General features: G+C 39.2%; 1 protein-coding gene across 3 annotated transcripts in view; it reads right to left on the bottom strand.

The window, feature by feature from the left end:
• CDYL (chromodomain Y like) overlaps positions 1-27156 on the bottom strand; it is a 180173-nt gene extending 153017 nt beyond the window's left edge. For all 3 annotated transcript variants that reach the window (XM_039527409.1, XM_039527408.1, XM_039527407.1), the window contains exon 1: positions 26830-27156. In XM_039527409.1, coding sequence (XP_039383343.1) covers positions 26830-26853 — 24 coding nt within the window. In that variant the 5' untranslated portion in view covers positions 26854-27156. The remainder of the gene's footprint in view (positions 1-26829) is intronic.
• Between the last annotated feature and the right edge of the window lie 513 nt (positions 27157-27669).

The raw sequence follows: 27669 nt of genomic DNA, 5'->3' as shown, positions 1-27669 counted from the left end.
GTAGCCAGGAGCTTAGTTATCACCACCCTCTACTTTGCTGGGTCTGACATTGTCTGTACAGAAGCACAGGGTACCAAGGCGCCAGGTACTGAGAGAGATGTGATCCACAGGTTTAGTTGGTACCATCGCTGCTCTTGTAACGGTCAGTACTGGGGCACCAGAGGGACCCTTCTCAGGCTGGTGGGTGCCCCTTGACTGTTGAGCCAAGTGGGTGAGGTAATATATTTTATTGGACCAACATCGCTGATGAGAGAGACAAGTGTTTGCACTTACACAGAGCTCTTCTTCAAGTCTGGGAAAAACTTACTCAGAGTCACAGCTAAATACAAGATGGAACTGATTGTTTTGTGTAAGTAAACACCACATATTTCAAGGGACCATTCAAAGTGAAGGGACTCACTAACACTCCTCCAGCCATGTGAAGGAAAGGAAGGGAGAAGGGGAAGCAGCTGGGGGACAGGGAGGGGTAGGTTGTTTGTGGGTTAACAATCCATAGTCTGGTGAACTCCTAGCTCACGGTGCTGGAGAGGGACTGACCAAAGGACTGAGGTCTAACTGTATAGTTCCTCTCAGTGTTTGAGGAATTTTGCACAGAATGCTTCAAGGTGAACAATTTTAGGTTGGCTGTTCTCACTTTCTGAGTCTGCTTACAGAAGGAACAGCATACAGACCATCACTCAGGAATCTGTCCCTTTCCTAAACAAAATAAGCTCCTACATTGCCCATCATTAAGTGGCACTGAAGCTTCATATGAGGGGCAGGCTTTAAACCTCCCAGAGATTTTGCTTCTGCTATTTCACCAGAACTCTGTACAAAAAGGGTGGAAGGAAGAGAGATTCTAGCCTAAAAACAGAACCTAAGAACTGTGTGTGTTGCCAATGGACAACAAGAATAATTAAACTAACAGTCAATAAGTACAGTGCAAAGAGAACCAAGCAGACACTATGTGGATTCCATCTCGTTGCCATGGGGATTGGATGGTAAGAAGGAACTGAGGAATCAGTGGGTCCATTCGGCTCAAAAGGGAGGGCATGAGCTCATCTAACGTGTAAGTGCAGTCCCAACAGACACCGCTGGCAAAAAGACTCTGATCTCATGCACGTCACCAGTGCACCAAAAGTGGGATCAGTGTGGACATTCACTTAAAGAAGGGCCATATTTACTGTTACAAGTAATTCCCCCTTCCCATCACCCCCTCTGCTTGCCAACCTGCCCACCAAGACAGGCACAGAAAAGGTAATAAAAAACTGTGTATTTTTCCTCATTTGCCTCAGTCTCAAAAACTGACAGAATTTGTTTTGCTCAAACTTTACCAAAAATATTAACATTCAAGTCAGATATCTAAGTTTGGGAAAGTTTCAGAAAATAATGAGCAACTGAATATAAGGGTCAGGCTTTAAAGGGGGGGAAAACTATGCAACCTTAACTTTACTGGTCACTAGTGTTTCTGCTACAATAGTACACAGCTTTATTTTCTATACTTTTTAAATTGGAAATCAACAAAACAACAAAGTTTCTAGAGGTGCAATTACTGGAGCATTTGGGGGGTTTGCATTTTCATTCCAAGTAGAAAAGCACAGACCAAACTTCTTCTGGGGGAATTCATTTTAGCTGTTGCAAACTATATAAAATATTGATTGGAATAATGGTGGGTTTTTTTCACATTTCAAAATCAACAGATCAAATGTATATATATCAGCATAAACTTGTATTTTATTTTAAAGAACTTTCATTATATGGGAGTAGAAGAGCTGGAAGTGACCCCCTACATTTAGAATGCTTAACTCTTTCTGTAATAAAAGATTGTTGTGGCCTTTTTTGAAAAGCAGTAGCATCTCCACAGCTTGCAGCAGGCCTTTGAAATTCAGCAAGTAGAAAGCCCTGGGGCTAGAGACATGCCTTTCACTTGTCTCATGTACTTCTATTCAGGTTTGGCTGAATTGTAAACTTAAGAGTCACCATTTCCCTACTCTTGCTTGCATTACTCAGGAAAGTTAGGACTTGTCATTATAGAGACTTGGTGGGACAACACCCATTATCGGAGTACCTGCATTGAGGGATATAGTTATTCCAGAAGGATAGGTATGGAAAAAAGGAGGTATTGCGCTGTATGTCAAGAACGTATACATTTGCTCTGAGATTCAAGAGGAAGTGAGCCGCAGACCTCCTGAGAGTATCTGGGTGAGGATCAAAAGGAAAAAAAATAGCAGTGATGTTATGATGGGGGTCTATTGTAGACCACCAAATCAAGAAGAGAAAGTAGATAAGGCATTCTTCAAGCAGGTAACAAGATTAGCTACCACATATGAGCTAGTATTAATAGGGGATTTTAACTTCCTTCATATCTGTTGGAAGACTAATATAGCAAAACATATGTCCTGCAAGTTTTTGGCATGTGTAGGGGACAACTTTCTGATTCAGAAAACAATGAGGAGGTCATCCATTTTGGTTCTGGTTTTGACCAACAGGGATGAATTAGTTGTGAACATGAAGGTGGTAGGGAACTTGGGAGTAAGTGATCATGATCTGATAGAATTCAAGATCCTAAGGAAAAGAGGACACAAGAACAGCAAAACAAGGACACTAGACTTCAAAAAAAGGCAGATTTCAACCAACTCAGAGGAATAGTAGGAAAGATCCCATGGAGAAACTAATTAGGAAGAAAAGGAGTCAAAGGGGAAGGAATTAGCTAAAGAAATCTCAGAGCCACTGGCAATAATAGGGAAATACAACCTAGATGGAGCTACTATAAGGTGGGTGCGTAACTGGTTGGAAAACCATTCCCAAAAAGTAATTATCAGTGATTTACAGTCAAGCTTGAAGGGCATATTGAGTGGGGTCCCACAGGGATCAGTTCTGGGTCCAGTTCTGTTCAATATCTTCATCAATGACTCAAAGTTTGTGGACTATACCAAGCTAGGAGGGGTTGCAAGTGCTTTGGAGGATAGGATTAAAATTCAAAATGATGTGGACAAACATCATTCTGGGCTGTTCTAGCAGGAATGTTGTAAGCAAGACACGAGAGTAATTCTTCCGCTCTACTGCATGCTGATTAGGCCTCAACCGGAATACTGTGTCCAGGTCTGGGTGCCACATTTCAGGAAAGATGTGGACAAATTCAAGAAACTCCAGAGGAGAGCAACAAAAATGATTAAAAGTCTAGAAAACATGACCTATGAGGAAAGTTTGAAAAAAAATGTGTTTGTTTAGTATGGAGAAGAGAAGACTGAGAGGAGACATGATAACAGTTTTCAAGTACATAATAGGCTGTTACAAGGAGGAGGGGGGGGAAAATGTCCTTAACTTCTGAGGATAAGACAAGAAGCAATGGGCTTAAATTGCAGTAAGGGCAGTTTAGGTTGGACATTAGGAAAAACTCCTGTTGGAGTGGTTAAGCACTCTGCCTAGGGAAGTTGCGGAATCTCCATCTTCGGAAATTTTTAAGAGCAGGTTAGCCAAACACCTGCCAGGGATGATCTAGATAATACTTAGTCCTGCCATTAATGCAAGGGGCTGGACTAGATGACCGCTCGAGGTCCCTTCCAGTCCTATGATTTGCAAACTCATGGATGACAGGAGACATCCTGGAAGACTGAAAAGGGCTAATGTAATGCCCATCTTTTAAAGGGGGGGGAAAGGAATAGCTGGGGACCTATAGACTAGTCAGCCTGACTTTAATACCTGGGAAGCTACTAGAGCAATGTATAAAATATTCATTTTGCAAATACCTGGAGGATGAAGGGGTGATCACTAGCAGCCAGCATGGATATAAAATTTTTATTAAAGCTAATGTTAAAAAAATTATATAATACATAGGCTGAGAAAACAGTGTCTGTACATCTGGGTATAGTGCTTAGATTATCCACAAATACAAAGTTTCTTTTTAAAAGTCATATGATACATACAGTACATAATCCACAATAACCCAAAAGTGAATAGATTTAACAATACAGTTTTGATATTAGAATCCAAATACTTGGGTACATCACTCATGAAAAGTTGTACAGAGATTTGATTGTGGAAAGCAAAATATATCAATGAGTGGAGATTGTCCCTCAGTAATTGAGAATTAAGTAGGTTGTCCATTTAGAAAATAGAGTCCACGAGGAAAGTACTTCAGTTACTTTCCTGACTGCGCTTCTTATCGGCACTCCAGCTCATCCCTCCTGGTATTGCCGATGTAAAAACAAATCATGCCAAACTAGCTTAATTTCCTTCTTTGACAAGGTAACTGGTTTGGTGGATAGGGGGAATACAGTAGACATAATATACCTGGACTTTAGCAAGACTTTTCACACAGTCCCACACGACCTTCTCATAAGTAAGCTGGAGAAATGTGGGCTCGGTAATACTACCATTAAATGGATACATGAGTGGTTAAACAACTGCAAATTAAGAGTAACTATTAATGGAATGGTGTCACAAGAGGGGTTCCACAGGGATCTGTTCTGGGTCCGGTGTTAACATCTTTATTAATCACCTGGATGTAGGAATAGAAAGAATAATCAAATTTGCTGATGACACAATACTAAAGGGAGTTGCAAACACTTTGAAAGATAGAGCTAAAATTCAAAGGGTGCTTGCTAAATTGGAGAACTGGGCTATAGACAACAAAATTAAATTCAACAAAGACAAATGTAAGATGCTACACTTAGGGAAGAAAAAACAAAATGCACAAATACAGAATCAGAGCACTGCTGAGAAGGACTGGAGAAAGAGTAGAGTAAAAGGGGGACATGATACTCTTCAAATACTTGAAAGGCTGCCATTAAAAAGAACAATTTTTCTCCATCTCTCTTGCCACAGAACGCAGGACACGAGGCAATGGGTTCAAACTACAGCATAGCAGATTTAGAGTAAATCTCAGGAAAAACTTCCTAGCTGTAAGAACAGTAGGAGAATGGAACAAACTGCTTAGGGAAGTCGTGGATGCTCCTTCACTATAGGTTTTCAAAAAGAGGCTGGATAGCCATCTGTCTTGGATGATTTAGACACAACAAATCCTGCATCTTGGCAGGGGGTTAGATTAGATGACCCTTGTGGTCCCTTCTAACCCCATGGTTCTATGATTCTAAATTCTGGCCGTATGTCAAAATGACAGTTGGGCGTGAACATTCTGAGGAGCCAGGCCCACATTACTGCCAAAAGCAGCAGCAGCAAAACGGCAGCAGCACACACAATATTGGGAATGCCCGAGAGTTGTCAGAGCATTTGCAGAATGGAGTGGAGAGCAGACTCAAGCCAAACTCCTGGCCCACACTCAGCTAAAGGCCTCAGCAACACATTCTCCCCTCTGGAGCACCATACTGTGGACTGCCCCGCAACTCATGAGAGAGGGGGCAGAGAGAAAGAGCCTGACTGGGCTTGGCTTTCTCTAACCCCCTTGTGCAATGCAATTAAGATATGGTCTTTACTTATGTGATAATTAGGACCCTACCAAATTCACAGCCGCGTAAAACGTCATGGACCATGAAATCTGATCTCCCCCATGATATCTGGTCTTTTGTGCACTTTTACCCTATACTATACAGATTTCACAGCAGAGACCACTGTTTCTCAAACCGGAGGTCCTGATCCAAAACGGGGTCATGGGGAAGAGGTCATAGTATTGCCACCCTTACTTCTGAGCTGCCATCAGGACTGGGTGGCCAGAGAGTGGCAGCTGCTGGCCAGGCGCCCAGCTCTGAAGGCAACGCCTCGCCAGCAGTTGTGCAGAAGTAAGGTTGGCAATACCATACCATGCCACCCTTACTTCTTTGCTGCAGCTGGAGGCAGCGCTACCTTCAGAGCTGGGCTCCCAGCTCTTCGGCTACCTAGTTCTGAAAGCAGTGTTGCCATCAGCAGTAGTGCAGAAGTAAAGATAGCAATACTACAACCTTCCTACAATAACCTTGTGACCACCCCCCCCACCTCCTTTTGGGTCAGGACCATACAGTTAGAAAGCCATGAAATTTCAGATTTAAATAGTTGAAATAATGAAATTTACAATTTTTAAAATCCTATGACCTTAAACTTGACCAAAATGGACCATGAATTTGGTAGGGCCCTAATGATAATATAGTATTTATCCCCCCAACCCCCAGACTCCGACCTAATTCTGTGCACAAGATGGGTATACAAGGAGGCAGAATTAAGGTTGCACAGGCAACCTTCAACATGGCATTTCCTAACACAAGGGAATTCTACATTAGACCTCGTCTTGATGAGCAGAGGAAATGATCACAGAACTAAATATCAGTGGTTGCTTAGGTATAAATCATCATGACTTGACCACATTTGTATATTCTAACAGAATAAAGTCCAGACCAGTAATTTATATACTTGGTGTCTTAAAAGAGCCAATTTTACAAAGCTGAAACAATTATGAGTCAAATCAGTTGGGAGAAATAATTTAAACAGAAAAATACAAAGGATAATTGGGATGATCATTTGATCAGATGCCCAGAAAACCACAGTCCAACAATTGAGAAAGAAGATCTCACAGGTTAAAAAAAAAACTGGTTTAAAGGACAAGTGAAGGCAGTGATTAAATAAAAAAAAATCCAACCCAAAATCAAAACCCACTATACGACAAATGGAAGAAGGGGGAAATTGATAGTAATTGTAGAACATTGATAAGGGAAGCAAAAGAACACAAAGATGCAGCAGACTTAACTATAATAAGAATAAGTTTTAAGTATATTAGGAACAAAAAGAATCCTAGAAATGGTATTGGTCCATTACTAGATGGAAATGAGAGATTTGTCAATAATAACGCAGAAAAGGCAGATGTGTTTAATAAATATTTTTGTTCTGTGTTGGGGGGGCAAATGATGTCGTCATAGCATATGAAAATGATGAAACACTTTCCATTCTAACAATAACTCAGGAGAATGTTAAACAGCTGTTAATAAAGTGAGATATTTTTGAATCAACAGGTCCAGATAACTTGCACCCAGCAGTTTTAAAAGATTTGGCCAAGAAACTCACTAAACCATTAATGTTAATTTGTAATAACTCTTCGGAAAATGGGGACATTCCAAAAGACTGGAAGGAAGCTAATGTTCTGCCAAAATTTATAAAGGTAAAACAGGATGACCGGGGTAATTATAGGCATGTCAGCATGACATCAATCCTAGACAAGATAATGGAACAATGGATACAGGACATGATCAATATAATTAATGCCAATCAACATGAGTTTATGGAAAATAGATCCAGTCAAACTTTTTTCCCCTCAAATGAGATTACATTTTTGGTTGATACAGGTAATAGAGTTCATGTAATATACTTATACTTCAGTCAGGTATTTGATTTGATTCCGCATGACATTTTGGATTAAAAAAAGTACAATATAAAATTAACATGGCACACATTAAATGGATGAAAACTGATAGGTCTCAAAATATAATTGTAAATGGGGAATCATCATCAAAAAAGTGTGTTTCTAATGGGGTCCTGAAGGGATTAGTCCTTGACTCTATGCTATTTAACATTTTTATTATGACCTGGAAGAAAACATAAAATTATCAGTGATAAAGTCTGCACATAACACAAAAAATGTGGGAGGGATAAAAAAAATAAAGAGGACAGCTAAGTGATACAGAGTGATCTGGATCATTTGACAAACTAAGCACAAGCAAACAATGTGTGTTTTAATATGGCCAAATGTAAAAGTATATATCTAGGAATAAAGAATGTAGGCCACACTTCCAAGATAGGAGCCTCTATCCTGGCAATCAGCAACTCAGAAAAAAGACTTGGGAACATGGTGGAATATCAATAAAACCTGAGTTCTCAGTGCGATGTAGCGGTCAAAAGGGCAAATGTGATCCTTGGATTTGTAAACAGGAGACTATCAAGTAGGAGTAGGGAGATTATATTACCTCTGTATTTGGCACTGGTGCATCTTCTACTAGAATACTGTGTCTAGTTCTGGTGTCCATAATTCAAGGGGGATGTTGATAAATTGGAGAGGGTTGAAAGAAGAGCCATCAGAATGATTAAAGGATTAGAAAACACACTTTATAGTGAAAAACTGAAGGAGCTCAATCTATTCAATTTAACAAAGAGAAGGTTGCGGGTCATTTTGATCAGTCTTAGGTCATGTCTACACTACAAAATTATGTCGACCCAACTTAAGTTGAGATACAGCCACTGCAGTTATTAAATCGCTTGTATGTGTGCACACACTTGGCTCCTTTTGTCAGAAATCGGGAGCACTTGTATCATCGGGAGCACTGGTATCAATTGTACTGTCAGTGTGGGGCATTGTGGGATGGCTCCTGAAAGCCAGTAACAGTCAATGTAAGCAATGCAGTGTCTACACTGACACTGCATCCACCTACTTACATTGACCACGCCTCTATGCTGCTCGGGGAGGTGGTATTATTAAGTGGATGTAGAGAGGCACTTACGTTGGTGGGAGCCAAATTTAAGTGAAGACATTTCCACAGCTAAGTTGACTCAAGGCAGCTTACATCAACCTAACCCTGCAGCACATGTAGGTACCTAGGTGGGAACAAAAATTTGAAAATGAGTTGTTCAATCGAGCAAAAGGTATAACATGATCCAACTGCTGCAAGTTGAAGCTAGACAAGTTCAAATTAGAAATAAGGTAAAAAATTTTAACTGAGGGTAATTAACCACTGGAAAAATTTATTAAGGTTTGTGTTGGATTCTCCATCACTGGCAATTATTAAAATCAAGACTGGATGTTTTGCTAGAAGATATGCTGTAATTCAAAACAGGATATAATTCAGGGAAGTTCTTTGCCCTGCGTTATGCAGGAGGTCAGACTAGACTAGAGGATGACAATGGTCCCTGCCGGTCTCAATCTATGAATCTATGACTTTTGAACGCTTGACTCTGCAACCTAAGTAATAGTCTTTTAACATATTTTTTTTTAAATGTAATTTCGAGACTGAGGGGGACTGAGTGACAGACAGACTTGCATAAGGTCTCTGTTCTGAAAAGCTCATAATTCTGAAATTCACAGGCATATCAGTTTCTAAATTATACTGCAGAAGCAATGCAGTCAGACTATGTTGCTCGGCAGTAGCTTAGGGTTTGTCTACACTTGGAAATTAACTGAAATAGCATTCCAGAATAATGATTTTGGTATAAATTCTAGTGTGGACACTCTCATTCCACTTTGGTAATGGATTAAGCTAAATTGGGGGAGGGGGCAACTTTTCCTCTGGAATAACCATTTCAATAAATTTCCTAATGTAGACATACCTTTAGTAAATGTGGTTGACTTGTAGGCAACAACTAGAAATCACCCATGCTGAAAATATCAATCCCCTAGTTTTAGTGCTGTTTGAGTTATAAGTATCTAAACATAAAAGGGTTTTTTGTGTTGTATTCTTGAACCAAAGCTCTGAACTACTGTAGAGTAAACATTATAGAATAACCATGTCACAAGAGACTAACAGCAGTTTCAATTGCACTGAATTACTTTTTATGTTTATAATGACTAAAAAAAATGTCAAATACATAGTGTCAAGGAAACTATTGTTCAAATTGTTTTAATATGATCTCCTGAGATGTTTCTCCAACATTAGTAACATTCAAAACGTTCAATATATTAAGTTAACATTTTCAGTTGACTTCCTTGAATACTAGAGATAACACACATCTAATCTTCAACCTTCCCACTGAAATATGAATAATTAAAACAAAATATCACCAAATTTAATATAGGTAGATACTAAGGCTTGGTCTACACTACCAATTTATGATGGTATCACTACATCGCTCAGGGGTGTGGACTCCCGATGTAAAAAGCACTATGTTGGGCTTCTCCTGTCACCACAGCTGCTGACTCTTGAGGAGGTGGAGTATCTACACCAATGGGAGAAGCTCTCCCATTGGCATAGGTAGCATCTTCACTAAGCACTGCAGCTGCACTGCTGAAGTACTCTACGTATAGACAAGCCCTAAGAAGACATTAACCTTCTATGTTTCCAGACACTAAATTTCCCCAACTCCTTTAGTATGTGCTTTTAAAGGCAGGGGAATGGTGCAGAGGGCTGAGCACACCTTATTATTTAGTGACTGTAATTACCTTAGTTAAATAATTGTACACTAGAAAATTATCCATATTGATAGATACAGATGTTCAGGAAAAAAAGAAGTGCAGAACACCATCTGGGCCTTACCAAGGAAGGTAAAGGTGCATTAAACCCATAGCACAAGAAAGGGAGACAAATTTCAACCTCATTAAGAGGCAATTAAACAAATCATCTTGTCTCACTTTCTTCCAACGGGCTGCGTTATATACACATGCATGCACACATATGCATAGGGAGTAAGCATTCATTTTATAGTGCACTGTAAGAAACGATTCCAAATAAATCATATTAAGATTAGATTATAGCAACAGTATACAATCAGATCTCAATAAGCAGCAATCACAACAGTACACAATCACCACCACTTAAAATGTCATTTTGTAGTCACATTGCACCTTGCAAAAATATCAAAGAATCATCTAAATCCATAAAGCTGCCTACTAATATATGCAATTTTAAATGCTAGGATGAACAGTTTCTTTTTAATACTATACATAGCCTTTGAGGTTGTGTCAAAACATGGCAAACATATCTCTTGAAAATAGAACTTCATCCATCTACAGTTTGTTAATTTTTTTAAACTTGTAACAATTATGTTAACAAGCAGCCTAGTAATTTGAATAACGTTAACATGGAAGATAATATAAAGAATTTTACATTAAATTGAAAGAAAACATCACTAAAGAGAAGTGAGAAGAGCTATACCAGTGTGCAAAATCTCTGTCCAGAACTCAAATATAAAACTTTATTAGCTTTCCAAGCCAAAGTGCAAGTCACTTAAACTAAAAAATTAAACCCAAAAGTTCAAAATATTAGAATAAAGCTTATATACATTTTAGATGTCTAAGTTAGTAAATATATGAAGACAATAAGATGTTCAAATGCTACATATAGCAGAACTTCTTATCAGCAAAAAAGAGGACTATTTAATTTCTATTTTTCAGTCAGCTACTATCTGAAACTGGGAGGAAAACTCCACACAACAAATTCCTTCTGGAGGCATGGATCCATGCACATCCAAGAAAATAGGGGTTAAACTTAAAACAGAAAGGTACAGTTACGACTAGAACTAACCTCTGACCCCAAAAGAAGCTTTGCTTACTCCACATGTAGAGCCAAATCTTGCCCTTAGTTACACCCATGTAAACTCATTGACTTGAATAAAGTTTCTCAAGTGTAACAGAATAGAATATGGCCTATGCTCAGCAATAAGACATAAAAACGATGTCTATTCCAATTAAAAATGAATAAGTAGCACAACACGCTATGCTTTCTGTGGGATTCTGCACAGAAAATGCAACCAAAACAGATTCTGACAATCCTGTAAAGAAAAGCTCTGTGCAGCTCAAAAGCATGTCTCTTTCACTAACAGAAGATGGCCCAATAAAAGATCTTACCTCACCCACTTTATCTTCCTAAAATCCTTTGGCAGACACGTCTACAACTAAATATTAAGACCTACTTTGAACTTTTTACACTGCTTATAAAGTAAATAAGGCTAGATGCAAAAACTGAGGTGGTTAAAATTAGCTATACAACTTAAATACTGCCACTCACATTGCTACGCAGGAAGAATTACTCTCCTGGTCAAAATATTTGCCTTTTCAATGAGCTGAACTATCAGGTCACCTGCTAACAATGTGGATTCTTTCCTGTCTGGAAGAAATGCATTGTCATCTCCCTTAACAAATAGCACCATATTGTTCCCAGCTGGTTACTAATTTATGCAATTGTTATGAGAAAATGTTTTCAAAATGATGTACAGAAGATGTACACTTTGCTTGGGGTATTCCATTTTCTTTAATTTGAATACACACATACTATAAAAATGCACATCCAACTTTTTCCTCTTTCTCTATCTTATATGATTGCTATGTATACAGAATGCTATATTCAAATATATTTTACACATATACATCCCTTGACTAAACCTGGATGCATTAGATGCTGAAAGCACCTTGGCCAGTGTTGGTAGACAGCCTGTATTTTTCATAGGCTCATAAATTTTAATGCCAGAAGGGACTATTATGATCATCCAATCTGTCCTCCTGCATAACAAAGGATACAGATTTTCACCCAGTAATCCCTGCATCAAACCCACAGCCAATATTTAAATCAAGATTTCAAGCAATAGAGAATTCACCACATCCCCAGGTATATAGTTCCAATGGTCAATTACCCTTCTTGTTAAACATTTTCACCATATTTCTAGTCTGAATTTATCTATGTTCCACTTCCCTGGATTATGTTATGCCTTTGTTTGCTGTATGGCTCTCTGGTATCAGAAATCATGTCCCCACGTATAGGCCATGATCTAGTCACCTCTTAACTTTCTCTTTGTTAAGCTAAATAGATGACGCTTCTTCAGTCTCTCAGTGTAAGGCAGATTTTTCAGATTATTCTTCTAATTCTTTTCTGAATCCTTCCAATTTGTCGACATCCCTTTTAGATTGTGTCACCAGGTCTGGACACAATATTCTAACAATGGTCAGACTAATGCTGTAGACTGAGTAATAACATCATCTCCCCATTTCTAATTTTAAAAATCCCTGCTTATGCACATGCGCTCTTACCCACCACATCACATAGCAACCTCACATTCAGTTGGGTTTCCATCATCACCCCTCAATTCTTTTTTGAGTTAGGGATTTCCAAATACAATCCCTCATTTTATAAGTGTGCCCTACAATCTTGGTTCCTGTATTAAAGCTGTATTAAAACACACATTCTTTGAATGAGCCCAGATTGCTTTTTTCCAGTTCTCTGGAACTTTCCCGAATATTTCAAGTTTTGTTAAATATCGACAATCAGAGCTTCAGACTGCTCCTCAGCCAATTTTTAAAACTTCTGAATGCAAGCTATCTGGTCCTGTAGATTTTAAAGTGTTTAACTTTAGCAACTGCTGTTTACCATCCTCCCTAGTTACTGTTGGAATATAAAATTATTTCCTTCCCACTGTAAACTGAATACATCTAGCTTCTTTCTTAATGCAAAACAAAAATATTTATTGACTACTTCTGCTTTTTCTGCATCACTGACAATTTTATCATACCTTTCTAGCAATGGACCTACACCATTACTAGGTTTTCTTTTGTTCTTGATGTAGTTTTTTAAAAAGCCCTCATATTGTCCTTTACTCTATTGGCCATGGATTTTTCATTAATTCCTTTCACTTCCCTTATCAACTGTCTGCAATTCATGGCTGCTAATTTATAGCCATTGTTGTCACCTTCATGTTTTGTATTTGTTATAGATTATTTTATTTTTCATTGCTGCTTTCACTTCCCTTCTTACCCAGGGTGAAGACTTCTGATAGCAAAATCATGGTTTGGGGACCTCTTAAAGATTTTTTTTTAAATCTCCCAATCATCATACACATTTAAAATTTAAATAAAATCAATTTTGCCCATTTTTGTTATTGTCAGCTTCTGGAAGTTGACCCTTTTTAAAAAAATGCCAGGGGTGTGTGTGTGTTTAATTGGTCAGGACTAGTTTCTCTTTGGACATAACAAATGTAACTAGGTCATGATCACTTTTATCTAGGCAATCACTAATTTTTCGTTCAGTGATTTCTCATTAGATTTCATCTTTGTCAAAAATGAGATCTAATATAGAATTACCTCGAGCAGGATGTAATACTTTTTGTGATAGAAAACCATCAAAATTTTAGAAACTCCACAGAAGTTTTACTAGTGTTTGTATAAGATCTCCAGTTTGAAAAGTGCAATTTTTTCCTACACATCATAACTGTTTGCTAGTTTGATTTGGTAGTCTATAATGGATTCCAAACAGGACCCCATCTTGTGATTTGTCAGAACAGTTATCTATAAGCATACCAGCTCCTGCATTTCTGAACTGTCAATTATTCTAAAGCATGTAATGGTAGTTTTGATATAGAACAACACCTGCTCTGTTTCTGTCTTCAGGATCCTTCTTAAATAGGGTGTGTATTCAGAGATTTTAACATCCCAATCATGTGAATCCTCCCACCATGTAATATCTATTGTGTCAAATTTATTTTTAATAAATGAGCACTAGAAATTCTTTGTATTCATTACTCAGGCTTCTATCATTGGTACACAGGCAATTAAGGAATTTCTTTTCTCTACACCCCTTGACACCTTGATTCTTTCCATTCATGAAACCTTGAGCCTGAATTATATTTTTGTCTAGTCTGAGAGAGCAGTGACCATTTCAAGACCACAGATACAGAAATTAGTTCTACACTACACTGGAAAGTTGTATATCGCCGGAAAGCTGGGTATAACATATTTTTTATTCTCGGGCTTCATGAAAAATCAGAATTTCAAATCACATTCTGAATACACTTTTGCCTTTCCAACTCCATTCTTCAATTCAAATTTGATTTTACTTGCCACTATATTCTGAAAATGATTAGAGCTAAAAATTAATAGTTGTAATCCCAGTTTTCAAATGATATAAAACAATGATAATCCGAAGCTCAAACTACCAAAATGATGCTGGAAATGAATTGGAGGGGAAACGCAAGGTGGTAATTAGAACTACTTGTTTTTAGAAAGTGGATCTACCCTGAAAAGTGAGTAAAAAAAAAAAAAAGCATCATGGGATTCCACCTTCAGTATTTATCAATGATTTTCAGATCTAAGCATGACTAGCATTTAAGTAAAAGGGTGTTTTTAAACTGCCACCATGGCCAATTCAGTTTGGGCTTGGAAAATCAAGCTGGGTACTTTCCATCTTGCATATCACCACCTGTAACAGAGCCTCTATTGGGCAAACTGCACCATCAGTTACATCTGTGCAATCCAATGGTTTTCACCTTGGGTTTGCAGAGGTTTCTGAGTTCATAACTGGAATATAGTAGGATTTCACAGGTCTGCAAAATTTATATTTCTGATAATGCTCTCCAAGAGGGGGAAAATCCAGAACTTTTAATAAACTACATGATTACCATGCTTTAAACTTTATTTTCTAAAATGTTTGTGGTTAATGAATATTAATTATGTGTATCTCAATAGTTTCACACAAAATTCAGAGAAATGTTAATATTTATACGTCTTAGCTCTGAAAGGGTCAGAGACCACATGAATCCTGTGTAGTTGCTGAAAATTTCCAATTGTCACGTGAAAGAGTGAAGTTATAGTGAAAGGAAAAAATCAGTCTTAAGGGGGAAAATACAAGTCTTCACTGGGCTGTGTAGTTCCTCTTGAACGTGCACTGCTACTTGTGATGGCACCATCAACATGGGACTCAATGTCCTCTCAGATTTTGTTGGGAGTTAGAACTAGTTGAGGGACAAATACTAACTTTTCTTAAAGTTTCCCAAAACTATTGAAGTTTAACCAACATTCAACTACAAAGTAAGATTTAAAAATATCAGTTAAGATTTTTTATCTCTTGCCAAGGCAAGGAAACATTTTGGTGGGATTAGGATGAATGCATTCATGACCCATTAATTTTTCAGTAAGTTTCAGCACCACCAGCACTACTCAATTGCATGCATCCACTAATATCACCCACAGTCTCCAGGACCATGCCAGCAGTAGATAGAAGGGTGGATCATCCTGCACCAGATATGTGAAATAGAAGACATGGGCATTTGCCTTCATGTCAAATACCTAATTTCACAGTGGCAGAGAAGGAGGAGAGAGAGAAAGGTAGGGAGGAGGCATTTCTGTTGTGGCTTGTGCTTGTGATACAGTTTCCTTGCATGTGACCCAGTCAATCTGCCTCTGTACACATGCATACATACACCATATTATTATTTATAAATGTGACTGGTAGCACTGCCTGTTATTAAGGTTGCCCAACACTTCCCATTATTAGACCCTGTTTTCAGTTGCTGATAACTTTAACTATTTGGACTGAGACATTCCAGGCAAGGCATCTACATCAGACTGATTTGAGGGGGGGAATTTCAGACAAAGCAGTTCAGCTACTTCCAAGAATGAGTCTGAGGAAAAATATATTGTTTTGTTTTGGTGAGGTTTTCTTTGACAAGCTCTAGTAACCCCAAGCATTGGAACAAGAACTTGAAATTTGGCAGTGGGATGGCCTGTGGAGCAAGGATGCACCTTTTGCCATCCCTATGAAATTCCACCCAAATTTGGCCAATTTATAATTTTCTGAAAAACTGCAATTTGCACTTGCTCCATAGAGACTTGATAGAGCTTTGTAGCTTCATTTCCCAAAGATTCTAACCCCACCAAGCATGCTCCAACCAATGGCTGTAGGAGGCCTAGCAGGACTTTCCCTATAATTACAGTTCCTGATTACACCAGGGCAAGTCCAAGCCCAAGAAATGAGAACAGGGAGCCTGTCTCTCTTGTGCTCTCAATGACCACCTCCTGTTGATGACCAGGTAGCATGGAGGAGGTAGCTGCCTGAATCAACTGCAGAGAGGACAAGAGTCAAACCTGAATTGAGGGAGGGAGAGGAGGAAGGGGGAGAACTGGCTGGGCAAGGAAACCGGGACAAGAAGCCAGGAAGGGGTGGATTCATTATGTTCAAATTAGCAAGATTTTTCTATACTATACTTGATAAACAGGTTTTAGGTGTATGGTTTTGAAAACATATGAAATAGTAGGTCTTTAGTATCACTATTTTTCTGCAGTCATGGACATAAACTGCCAAAGCAAACAACTTCTTGATGCACTGACATCCATATTTTAACAATCTTTCCGTCAACAGCCTCAGAACACCACGTCCCAAAGAAAAGTCCTTCAGCACTTGAATTTATACCATATCTCTTAAAATCAAATATTTTCTTAAGAATTTGAAGCCAAATAAGAGCATACCTTGAGAGATACGAGCCCAACATGACAGACAACAAAATAAAAACAAAATCTTGCAATATGAAGTAAAAGGCTATCTTTCTGACATAAGTTTTGCCAAGAGACATTTCTCTTACATGAGTAAAATACATTTTTATACTGATCCTTCAGAACAAAAAGATACTTATTTGCAATTTGTACCTTGGAATGCAATTCCCTTGTTCATATTGATCATCTGTAGCTTAGATTAAAATATAGCTTTTCAACATATTTATTCTGAAGCCATGCCTCCAGAAAATCAGAAGATGTTACACTAGCTGTGGGCTTCTAAAAATTGTGTCTTATCCAAGTAGTATTTGTATATACTACACAAAAAAAGCATACAATGAACCATGAGGATGAAAATTTCATTGCATCTAGTTTTTAAAACATGTTTCCAATCAGAGATCAAATTCTTTCCTGATCAGTGATCCAAGACAAGCACTTGAAAAAACACACTGGCCCTGAAAACATTTGTACTGGTCTGCCAATGTGTTCCATGTTCTGGCTTCTGTATGGCAAAAAAGATGACTTTTTTTCTTTTTAAAACCCAAACTGTAACAAACAAGGTTAATTTTTCATTTATCACTGTAGGCAAGGAAGACTAATTTACTGAAATATAAATAATAAAATCAAAGTTTATAGTTATCTACTATAGTGGTTGGAAGTTTCAAATACCCAGTAATAGATTCTGGAATTCATTACTACAATTTGTTTTACTGTAACCCCATGACCTTTTTCTTTCATTTTCTGATAGACATCTATATGTTCTACACCAAAAGTCCAGTCATACAAGCCAGCTAGATCTTATTTTGCTATACAGATCACATATACTAATCTTGTCTCAATTGCAAATTTTACAAGTCTTCACTGGGATTGTGAAGCTCTGCCCCTGAGCAGGTCACTGGCCGGGAATGAACCTAGAACATCTGCATCTAAAAGTGTGAACCTCTACTGCTTCAGCTAAAAGGAGCAAGGATGAAATCTTGGTTCCACTGAAGACAATGACAAAAATCCCAATGACTTCATTAGATCCAGCATTTTATACGAGATCTATTAGCTCAGAAGCAGTAACAGACACACAAACCTATATGTGGTCTAGTCTAGAGGTGGACAAGTGTTATTAGCATTGAATACAATTGTGCAAATTTAACTGCAGGCAGAATCAGCTTCTGCAGTTGCATGTAGTTAACAACTCTAACAAGCAGCAGGCCAGAAGAAAATCCAACTCACTCTCTTGCAGCTTAGCTTTGACTCTGTAGGGCTAATTGGAGGAAAAGTTATTCCTGCCACTAAAGCAAGCAGCTATTACTTCAATAGACAACATATCTGTTATGAAGGTTTTATCATTATATTAACTTATGCAACTACTTTTCATACGAGAACAACACTTTTAAAAACAAAAAAAACACACATCTAAAGCCACAGAATCTTGTTTCACTACAGTCAGCACATTACAACTTCAGAGTCTTTGTTTTTAAACATTTTTATAGTTTAGGTTTAATGTAATCTGAAATGCATACCTATATAATATTTTTATGGACAAATTCTTGCTGAGATAAAACACCTTTTGTAAGATATTTGATGTAACTGGACCTTAAATCAGGACACACTCTACAAAAGCCAAATCTGAAATATGCCATTAAATAAGTGATTTACACAAGCTAATCTTATTCCAGAAAACAACCACTTGTATAACTGTTGATTACCAAAATAGTAAAAATAACTTACCTTGTCTGCAAAAAAAACCAAACAAACAAAAACACAAAACTCTGGACACCAGAAGCATAAAAGAAGTCATGTGGTTAAAAAAATTAGTGCTTTCCCTGCACAATATTTCAGAATAGTCTTGAGAAAAACTTAAAATGGCCTCAATGTGTGTCTCAAAAGTAGGGAAATCTGGAAGTTAAGAGGTTTCTTACTTTGAGGTTTGTTTGTTTTTTAAAAGGGACTGCATAGCTGTGTACTACGTAAATGTGGCTGGGCCACTTAAATTCAAAGCAACCTGGCCTTGAGGCAAGGAGAACCCTGACAGTCATTAACCCATTTTATCATTATATTTTATACAACAGGTTTTAAAATGTACAAAGTGTCACTGAAACATCACAAACAAATTGATAGTTACAGTAATTACTTTGTTTCATTATTCAAGAGAAGTAGACAGTTAAAAAGGTATTGAGTGAATATGCAAGTGGTTTTCTTTCACATTTTATACTAACAAAATGGCTATAAAAATCATTAAAAACAGAAACCTACCTTAGGTTAAGAGAATAGTTTTCATTTATATCCATATTTATATGTATTAATCCATTTTTACAAACATCTAATGCAAAAGATCTACAGTAGAACACCGCTTAAGAGGCACAAGCAAGTCTATTGAGGATGTTTACCAAAATAGTAAATACTCTTGTCTTCATAGTGTATTGGACCAACCTGCATTAGAAAGTCTTATGCTAGTTTCGTTTTTCTATTAATGCTGACAACAGATCAAAGAATATCAAATTGTTCTGTAAATATTAAGAAAAGTCCACCAAGAAAAAAAATTACACACAAAATTAAGTGTTATGGCTACTGAAACTACATTTGATCATGAAAGATACATAAATTACTAACAATATTCTAGGTCAAGATAAAGTGTGTACAAAATGTAAGACTATATACCAAAGGGAAACACTGGTCCATCTTTAGTATTAATTAGCAAAAAAAAAAAAAAAAGTTTAGTGACATTTTACACAGTAAAGGCAACGCACAAGCTATTCAACAAGATTTACATGCAACTGCAAGTGCTAAGTGAACAGGGGGTGGAGGGAGTGATAATAGAACCATCCTATAAAAAAGGAGATACGAGTGAGCACAAGAACCAAAGAGGAATCATCTGATTGAGCATTCCAAGAAAAAGCATTTATTCCCCTCTGCAACGTCCTGGTGAAGAGGTATGTGGAAGCAGGGCTTACAGAGGAACAGGTAGGATTCAGACCAGAATGAAGTATAACAGATCAGCTATTTTTGATAAGACAGATATTGGAGAAATATATAGAACACAACCAAACCTGTTACAATAATTCTATAAGACTTCAAACAGGCTTTTGATAGCATTTTGTAGAAAGGATAAGGGCAAATCTTAAGAATGTATGGCATCCCTGAGCTGAAATTGATCAAGTCAATAGAAAACATCTACAGCAAGACCAGGAGTATGACAAGAGTAAACAAAAAGCTGAAGGATTGGTTCAGAATGACAGTAAGGAGTGAGACAAGGATGCATATTATCACCAGATTTGTTCAACTTGGTATTGGAAGCAGTACAGTCTGTAGCACTGAGAGATGAAATGAGAAGAGTTAAGCTAGGAGGGAGGAAAGTGAATAACCTTCGATTCACAGATGATATTGACCTCATAGCATTGACCAAGGAGGATTTACAGAGAATAACCTCGTTCGGACCCATCGTCGCTGTGGAGTTGATGGACAGGAAGCAAAGAAAGAGAAAGAAGAGAAAAGTGACAGTTACGGTTGCGGCAAGACATCTCATTCACCCAAAATCTTAAAAGCAAAGAAAATAAGACGTTAAGGGGAAAGGTTTGTGCATTCCTTTCCACCCTCATATTATTGGCAGTGTGGTAGGCAACAAACCAACACTCCATAAGGTTTTCCCTTTCATCTTGACAAGATACCCAAAAGCAATACATAACCCCCCCATCCCATCAAATCTGCATTCTAACACAAAACCTTAAGAGTGATCTTATATGCTTTTATATCAACAGATCAGCACATCTGACCGCCACACATTCAGAAAGTTATTTTGTCTTAACACTGTTGAGGTAAATCTTAAGGTTTTGTCTGAGTGCAAATTGCTGAGGTTTGGGTATGTTGTGCTTTTGGATATCTATTTACAATGGAAGTGAAAGTCTTACGGAGCCTTGGAGTGTATCATCAACAGTGCTGCAGGCAACTGGGGGGGTGGGGGTGGAAAGAAACACACAAGTCTTTCCCCTTCACCTTAAAAGCATGGGAAAAAGTTTAGTGAAGATGGGGCAGGTCCAGCCACAACCTTAACTATCACTAAACATAGGGTTTTTTTTCCCCACCCTAATTTCCTAGGGGTTGTTTGGTTTTAGGTACACCTTTGGTGTATCTCAATTGATAGCTCCCACGAGTCAGGGAGAAGCAGAGCTGCATCTGTCTCCTAATCAGAGAAAGAAATTGAGCTGCTGAAGCTGCTCCTGACTACATCAACCCTCCTGAAGACCATGACAGGATGTGATGTGCTTTAGTAAATTGTGTGTGTCTAATATTTTATTCTCATTGAAAAGTTAATGCAAGTAAGTATAGCCAGAGCAACTCTCCATGATAGGTTATTTTATCAGCTGGAATGAACTTCTGTGAAGAGTCTATGTAAATCTGCAAGCGTCATGGCCACCATCTTGACCAACACTGAACCAGTGACCTCCAGAACAAAAAAACATGGAGACCTTACAACTTGAGCTAAAGAGCACGAGCAGTCACAGGCTCACATGCTCTGTGGACTGGGCACAAAGAGGGGCACATAACACACACTAGGGGGTTACCAAAGGAAAATGTGTGACAAATTAAGAAAATGTGAAATGTGTACTTTGGCTACACACATCATGTACAGATTAACATTGTTTTCAAGTACAAAAACTGTTTTAACATGGTTTTTCCATTTTGTGATTCACATGCAACTATACCATCCTCCCACAGAGCAATAGCAGGAGTTGAATCCCTTGACCTTCAGAATCCTAGCTTAGGCCTTTCCTATTTGAGCCACAGAAGTAACTGCTAGTGCCTTTCTAGGCTAACTACTTGAGAGCATGGCACACTTTCACAGTGGGTTGTAAAACTATTTAGTAGTCAGCAGTAGAATATTGGGGAACAGGAATCCTAGATTCCATCCTTTGTTCTGGGAGAGGAGTGTGAATTATCATGGTTAGAGATTGGATAACCCAAACTGGTTTAGCCACTGTGTGGTGCAGTAGATAAGATGCAGGTTTGTCATGTTAGAGATGTTACTGTATACACAGAACCCACATTGTGTAAGTTCTTTGTTAACTGACTTTAAAAAAAATGGGAGGGAGGAGTGGCTCTTCCATAACTATTTTCTAGGTTGGCTGTCTTCAATAAGGGTAGTTAATTACATGAGAATTTAAACAGCACTTAGAGGTGAAATTTGAACACCTTGTGTCTTCTTTGCAAGCTTGGAAATTGTTCCGCTAGCCTACAGTGGTATCTGATTAGTTGAAGGATGGGAAAGCAAGTCTCTGCCCTCCTTGGACATGAGAAATGGCAATTCCACCACAGCACATTTGTTGTCAAATACCATTTTGCCAGTATGGCTAGAAGGTTGTAAACCACTTTACAGACAAACAATATCTAACTGATATTCTAGGAATCACCGCACATGTGGAGCAACAATGTGGCCAAAGGACAGGTGCCAGAGTATTTTATACCGCTTGCTAGAGGGGTGCAGAGAAAAAAGTGAGAGACACTCCATTGAAGAAAAAAAAAAAATCATCCCAAATGGGGGATTGCAACTCATTCTCACTATCAATTCATTTTTCATCAAACCACCAAGAAAAATGTCAGTAGTACAAAGTTTATATTGTGTGTTTTGGTTTTTGCCATTTCCATGAGATTTTTTAATAAAATAAGAGGTTTAAATTTCCTGATAAAACAGATCAGCTTGGACTATGGTCCAGATTCCAATGCACCACAATATATGGAAAGCCCCATGTGTTGAAGTAGGTATTTTCCATCAAGGAGAAAAAAATTAAAAAGTACTATTTTGGAAATAAGCATATGAGCAGTAGTCCAAGTATATTTTATGCCTAGGACCAAAATTGTATGCACGGTGTGTGATTTTTCAGAGATTTTTAGGGCTAGAAGGATAAGTAATCATATAGTCTGACCTCTTATATAACACAGGCCCCAACTTGTGATTTCACTAAGCCTGTGCAGATTTTTACTTGAGATTACATACTGTCTTTTTAAGCGAACTCTTACATATGTTCAAGAAATATATTAAGGATGAAAATATAATTTTAAAAGGCTCCCGAATATTGTTCTTTCCTTACTATAAGCATGAAAGTCAGTCTGAAAATGTGGACTGCACTGGCTGAAACATGTAAAGGTTTAATATCTTTAATGGAAAAAGACTTGATATATGTTAAGTCATATAACGATCGGGTTTACGAACAATGACAAAGTGAAATACAAAATGAAAAGCAGGAATGTTACACATTGGCTAAATTCAGGTGGATTTGGTTTCTGTTTCCTGATAAAACCCAAAAGCATTGGCTTAACAAAAGCAAAATCAGACCTGGACCATGTTTATTCATTAAGAGAAATTCATCCGATGGAACAAATCAAGAGCTGTAACATTAACAGAAATATTTATAGCCAGAATGGAAACACTTTGTATCAAATCACACTACAATCTCCAAAAGCCACAAAATAATTCACATCACTTCCACTGCACAAAGTCCACTGCACTAAAATTTAGAAATGAGTGTTTTCCAAACCCATTGCAACAAGTTGGGAAGGTGGGAGGCTGCCTACTAAATGCCAGACTTTTGTTGTTGTTAAGCTAGCTGTTAATATGCAATTGTACCCGAAACATTTAAACGGGATAACCTTCATGTTTCAAAAACAAATCTCTCACACCACCAACTATTTGGTATTATTTTAATCCCAATCACCACTACAGAGCTCTGCCAGAAGGGGTTAGGCAAACCACTACGAAGTACTTGCAACTTGCTTTGCAGTTGAGCTGTCTGGATAATTTGGGATCACTAGTTTCCCTGCTGACCCAACAAAAACTATTGATCATCATCTTGCAATAGACAGGTGTGAGTAAGATAATGAAAGTTGGTCAAGGTCTTTCATAAAAACTGAAGAGATGAGAGTGAAATAAACCAAACTGGAGGAGAAACTAGCCCTAACGTTTGCGTCAACAGCTGCAAGTATGCACAGGAGTTTCTAAAAGGTGAGTGCATTGGGGGAGGGGAGCAGGGGAGATCCCATTAAAAAAGAGCAAGTCAAACCCTCCCTTGTCGACAAATTTGGGAAAAAGTGAGAGGAACCTTTCCGTCACTTTTCTTGTCCACCAACTGCCTCAGGTCCATCCCCAACTGTAATATCACTTGAAAAATTAGGTAAGGTTCTTAGAAGGAAAAACACTCACTCGTCACAACCACGGATACAGTCAAGATCACATCTTTGGTTTATTGTCCAGAAGATGAGAGAAAAAATAAAGCAAACAAAACAAAAACAAAACAAGACACAACTGATCTCTGAGGTCTCTCCTCAATGAATGCTTCAGATTTTCTTCTGATCATGCATTCTTTCTTGAGCAATTAGTTACCATTAAAAAGGCCCCTTTAAAAGCTCATGAACTAACAATAGATAGGATCCACAGCTTGTCCAAAGTAATTCTTCCAAAGTTTTGGGGTCTTTCAAGTTGTCTGCATTTGAATTACAAATCTTTACCTATAACCATTCTTCCAGTCTCCAGAGAAAATATCCTCAATAACAAGTGTAAAAATAATAATAATAATAATAAATCCTTCAATACAGTGACTGAATGGCCAATGCTTCTGAATTTTTAATCTTACTTGCAACAAAATTCTCAATTCAGGTTTCTATTTTAGAAGAACCGGGGTCTTTTGACACCAGCATGTTTAAATGTCATTGTTAGACTGATTAACATTCTCAGATATTTGATTATCATCTCTTGACCAAAACACAGGATTAGACTGGAAAAACAAGGCTGTAATCACACTTCATAGGGTATGATTTTGGACTTCATATTACTGAATGCAAAGAATCATATAGCACCTTAATTAAAAGATAACTCACAAAAAAACAAAAATTAGAAGCAGAGTTAACAGTACTCAGGCTATGCTGTTGTAGTTTAATGAGTTCCATTCAATATCTCATCTCTTCTGATGGTTCAGCATCGGACACTGGTGGCACAGCCATGCAAATTCCTCCTCCAGAAGAAACTTGGCAAGATTGAACAGCAATTTTGTTTTTAAATTAAAAATCAGTGATAGTTTGTCCATTTACAAGTCATACAAGCTTTAAAATAAAAGTTTAGTTGCCTTATGCATACTCTGCACTTGTATAATTAAAGAATTAATTTTCTTTTTAGATTAAGAATGACAAAAAGTAATCCATAATGATATGGTCCAACCACTTTCTGTGTTTTGAAAAAAAGCAGGCTTTTGAGTAACAGGTGGAATAACTAGACTGCTCAGAGGACTGGCAATGAGATACAGAGTCTTTCACTTAAGTCACCATTTCAAATACATTGTCTAGTGACCAAAATGCATTACTATCATAGTGGAGCTCAGTGGGCCCACTTGGTATAAATGTGTAGACTGGATGCAATTCCTAGTAGAACGCAATGGAGGGAGCGGGGGAGGTTGGTTGATTTTGACACCTATCAAAACTGGTACTCTATATGACAGTCTCAGGCATCAGATATTGGTATCAGACAGGATACCAGATTAGAAATGCTTATGCTCCAAAGAGGACAAACACTGTAATGAGAATAGAGTCTAAGGGCCTGATTCCGCAAATCCGTTTACCAGCAGAACATCCACCAAAATCAATGTAAGTTTTGCACATAGAGGATTTCCCAAATTGATCCCTTAATTTATCTTCTTACTTCTAGAAATGACCCCTTCAAGTCTCAGTTGAGCCACATTAATAAGGTGGCAAAACTTGCAAAAGCTATTAACTATGATTTATCTTACTTGGGAATAGAGGCCTTTGGTTTTCTGGTCTACCAATTCAGCACCACTAAAGCTCACTTATAAACTTAAGTGGACACAAGATACTTTTCATTGGTTTCTGTGTCTCTATTTTTCCATCATTGTATATATGTAATTCCATTAACAGGCGATTTTTATATTTGCACCAGCAGGAGAAAAAATATCTTTCTGTGCGCTCTTCTACAACTGATCTCAATGACACAAAATTCCAACCTCTGGTTACAAATAGTCTTTTTTTTTTAAACCTGCCTTAAAATGTATTCTCCCAAGAGACAAAACCATTGTTGTCTCAGGTAAATACATATTTATCAAAGAAATCAGAATGGCTCCAGAATAATGACTGTTTTACACTCCCAAGGATGGCTTCTTGTAAAAATAAAAACAAGGAAGTTAAATCCAAGAGAAACCATACTGCTTTTCAATTAAGGTTAAGGATGTAAAATTGAGGCATCAAAAGACTGGAAATTCAAAGTTAAGGCTACCACCTCATCTCATCCTCTCCTCACTCCAAGACCCCAACTCATGCCATGACTGCTCCCTTCAAGCACTTCTCAAGAACCCAGTGAATGATGGTGTGTCAGAGGCTTAACTTTGGCTCTCATGGCTTCTCTTACAACCTTTAACCTTCTTGTTAAAGCATGTGGGGATGAGCAGTTTAAATTTTAATATTTTTCATCACCTGAGCTTGCTGCATGGCCAAGGCACAGGGTGGTACTTTGATACACACATACAAACAGAAGGAAACCCCCCTCCTCCCCCAACACATGCCATAACTCGGCTTTGCACACATTTTTGCACACTACCAAGCGGCACACTTTTGTGTTGCACTCTAAACAGGGCGCTGCTGTCAGCGCTACTCCCCACCATCCAGCAACCCTCTCCCCCGCCGCGCCGTCCTCCCGCTGGAGTCAAAGTGTTGTTGGGGGAGCATAGGCCAATGGTAACACTCTACCGTCTCCTCCTTTCAGTCATATTTCCGTCCTCCTCCAGCAAAACTGGGGAGGAAGGCGACGGGTGGGGGGGGGCACCAGGGAACCCCGCACCCGCCGGGCCCTGCAGAGAAGGGGCAGCAGCAGGAGCAAGTGTGGTGACAAGCCTGCAGTGTTTCAAACAGCCCGAAAGAAGGGCGGGGGGTCGGGCAGTGTGTGTACGCACGGGGTGGGGGGCAGGGCTGGGGCTCCGGGTCATTACCTCGTAGAGTTCCTCGGAAGCCATGCTGGGGAGTCGCACAAGGTGGAGTTGGGGGCTGGTTTGGAGATACTTTGTTTCAGTTGGTGTCTGTGTGGCCTCCCTCCTCCTCCTCCTCCTCCTTCTTCTTCTTCCTCCTCCTGCGCGCTGCTGCCTCTCGCTCCCCGGTGCAACTGGCCGCCGCTCCCCGCACGAAATGCCAGCGCTGCTGCGGCGGCGGGGGCTGCGCGCAGAGCAGCTGCGCAACTCGCTCGCACACTCACCCGGGCGGGCGGGCGCACACTCACACACACACTCACACTCACCCACACGGCGGCTCCCCGCACCCCCACCCCTCTGTCCCCGGCTCGCTCCCCAGGATCACTAATCGAGCGCAGAGAGAGCGCCACACGCAACCCGCTCCGGCTCGACTTCAGCCGCCTCTCGCACCATCCTCCTCCTCCTCCTCCTCCCCCCTTTGATCTCCCATTGTCTGCGCGGCGCAGGGCACCGCGCGGCGGCGGCGGCGGCGGGGGCGGGCGAGAGGCGCGCGAGCTCCCTGCCCGGGCGCGGCGCGGCACAGCCCGGCACGGCGGCCACGGGCTGGCTCCGCACTTCGAGGCGCCCGCCTGGCTCCAGCCCTGGAAAGAGCGTGTGCCCCACTGGCACCGTCCTGGGGAGGCAGGGCCAGGCCAAGGGGCCGCTACACTCAGCCAACCTGGGAGAGGAGGCAAAGCCATGTGGGGAGTCCCAGTGTTCACAGGAGACGGGGCGCCAGCTAAACTCTATTGCCCTCCTATCCCCACCATGATCCCCATCCACCCATCATCCTCCTGTTCCTCCTACTCATCCCCATCATGATCC

This window comes from Mauremys reevesii, linkage group 2 (genome assembly GCF_016161935.1).
Source record: "Mauremys reevesii isolate NIE-2019 linkage group 2, ASM1616193v1, whole genome shotgun sequence".
Classification (NCBI taxonomy): Eukaryota; Metazoa; Chordata; order Testudines; family Geoemydidae; genus Mauremys; species Mauremys reevesii.
The sequence above is the reverse complement of the archived record's forward strand: the minus strand, read 5'-3'. Positions and strand labels throughout refer to the sequence as shown.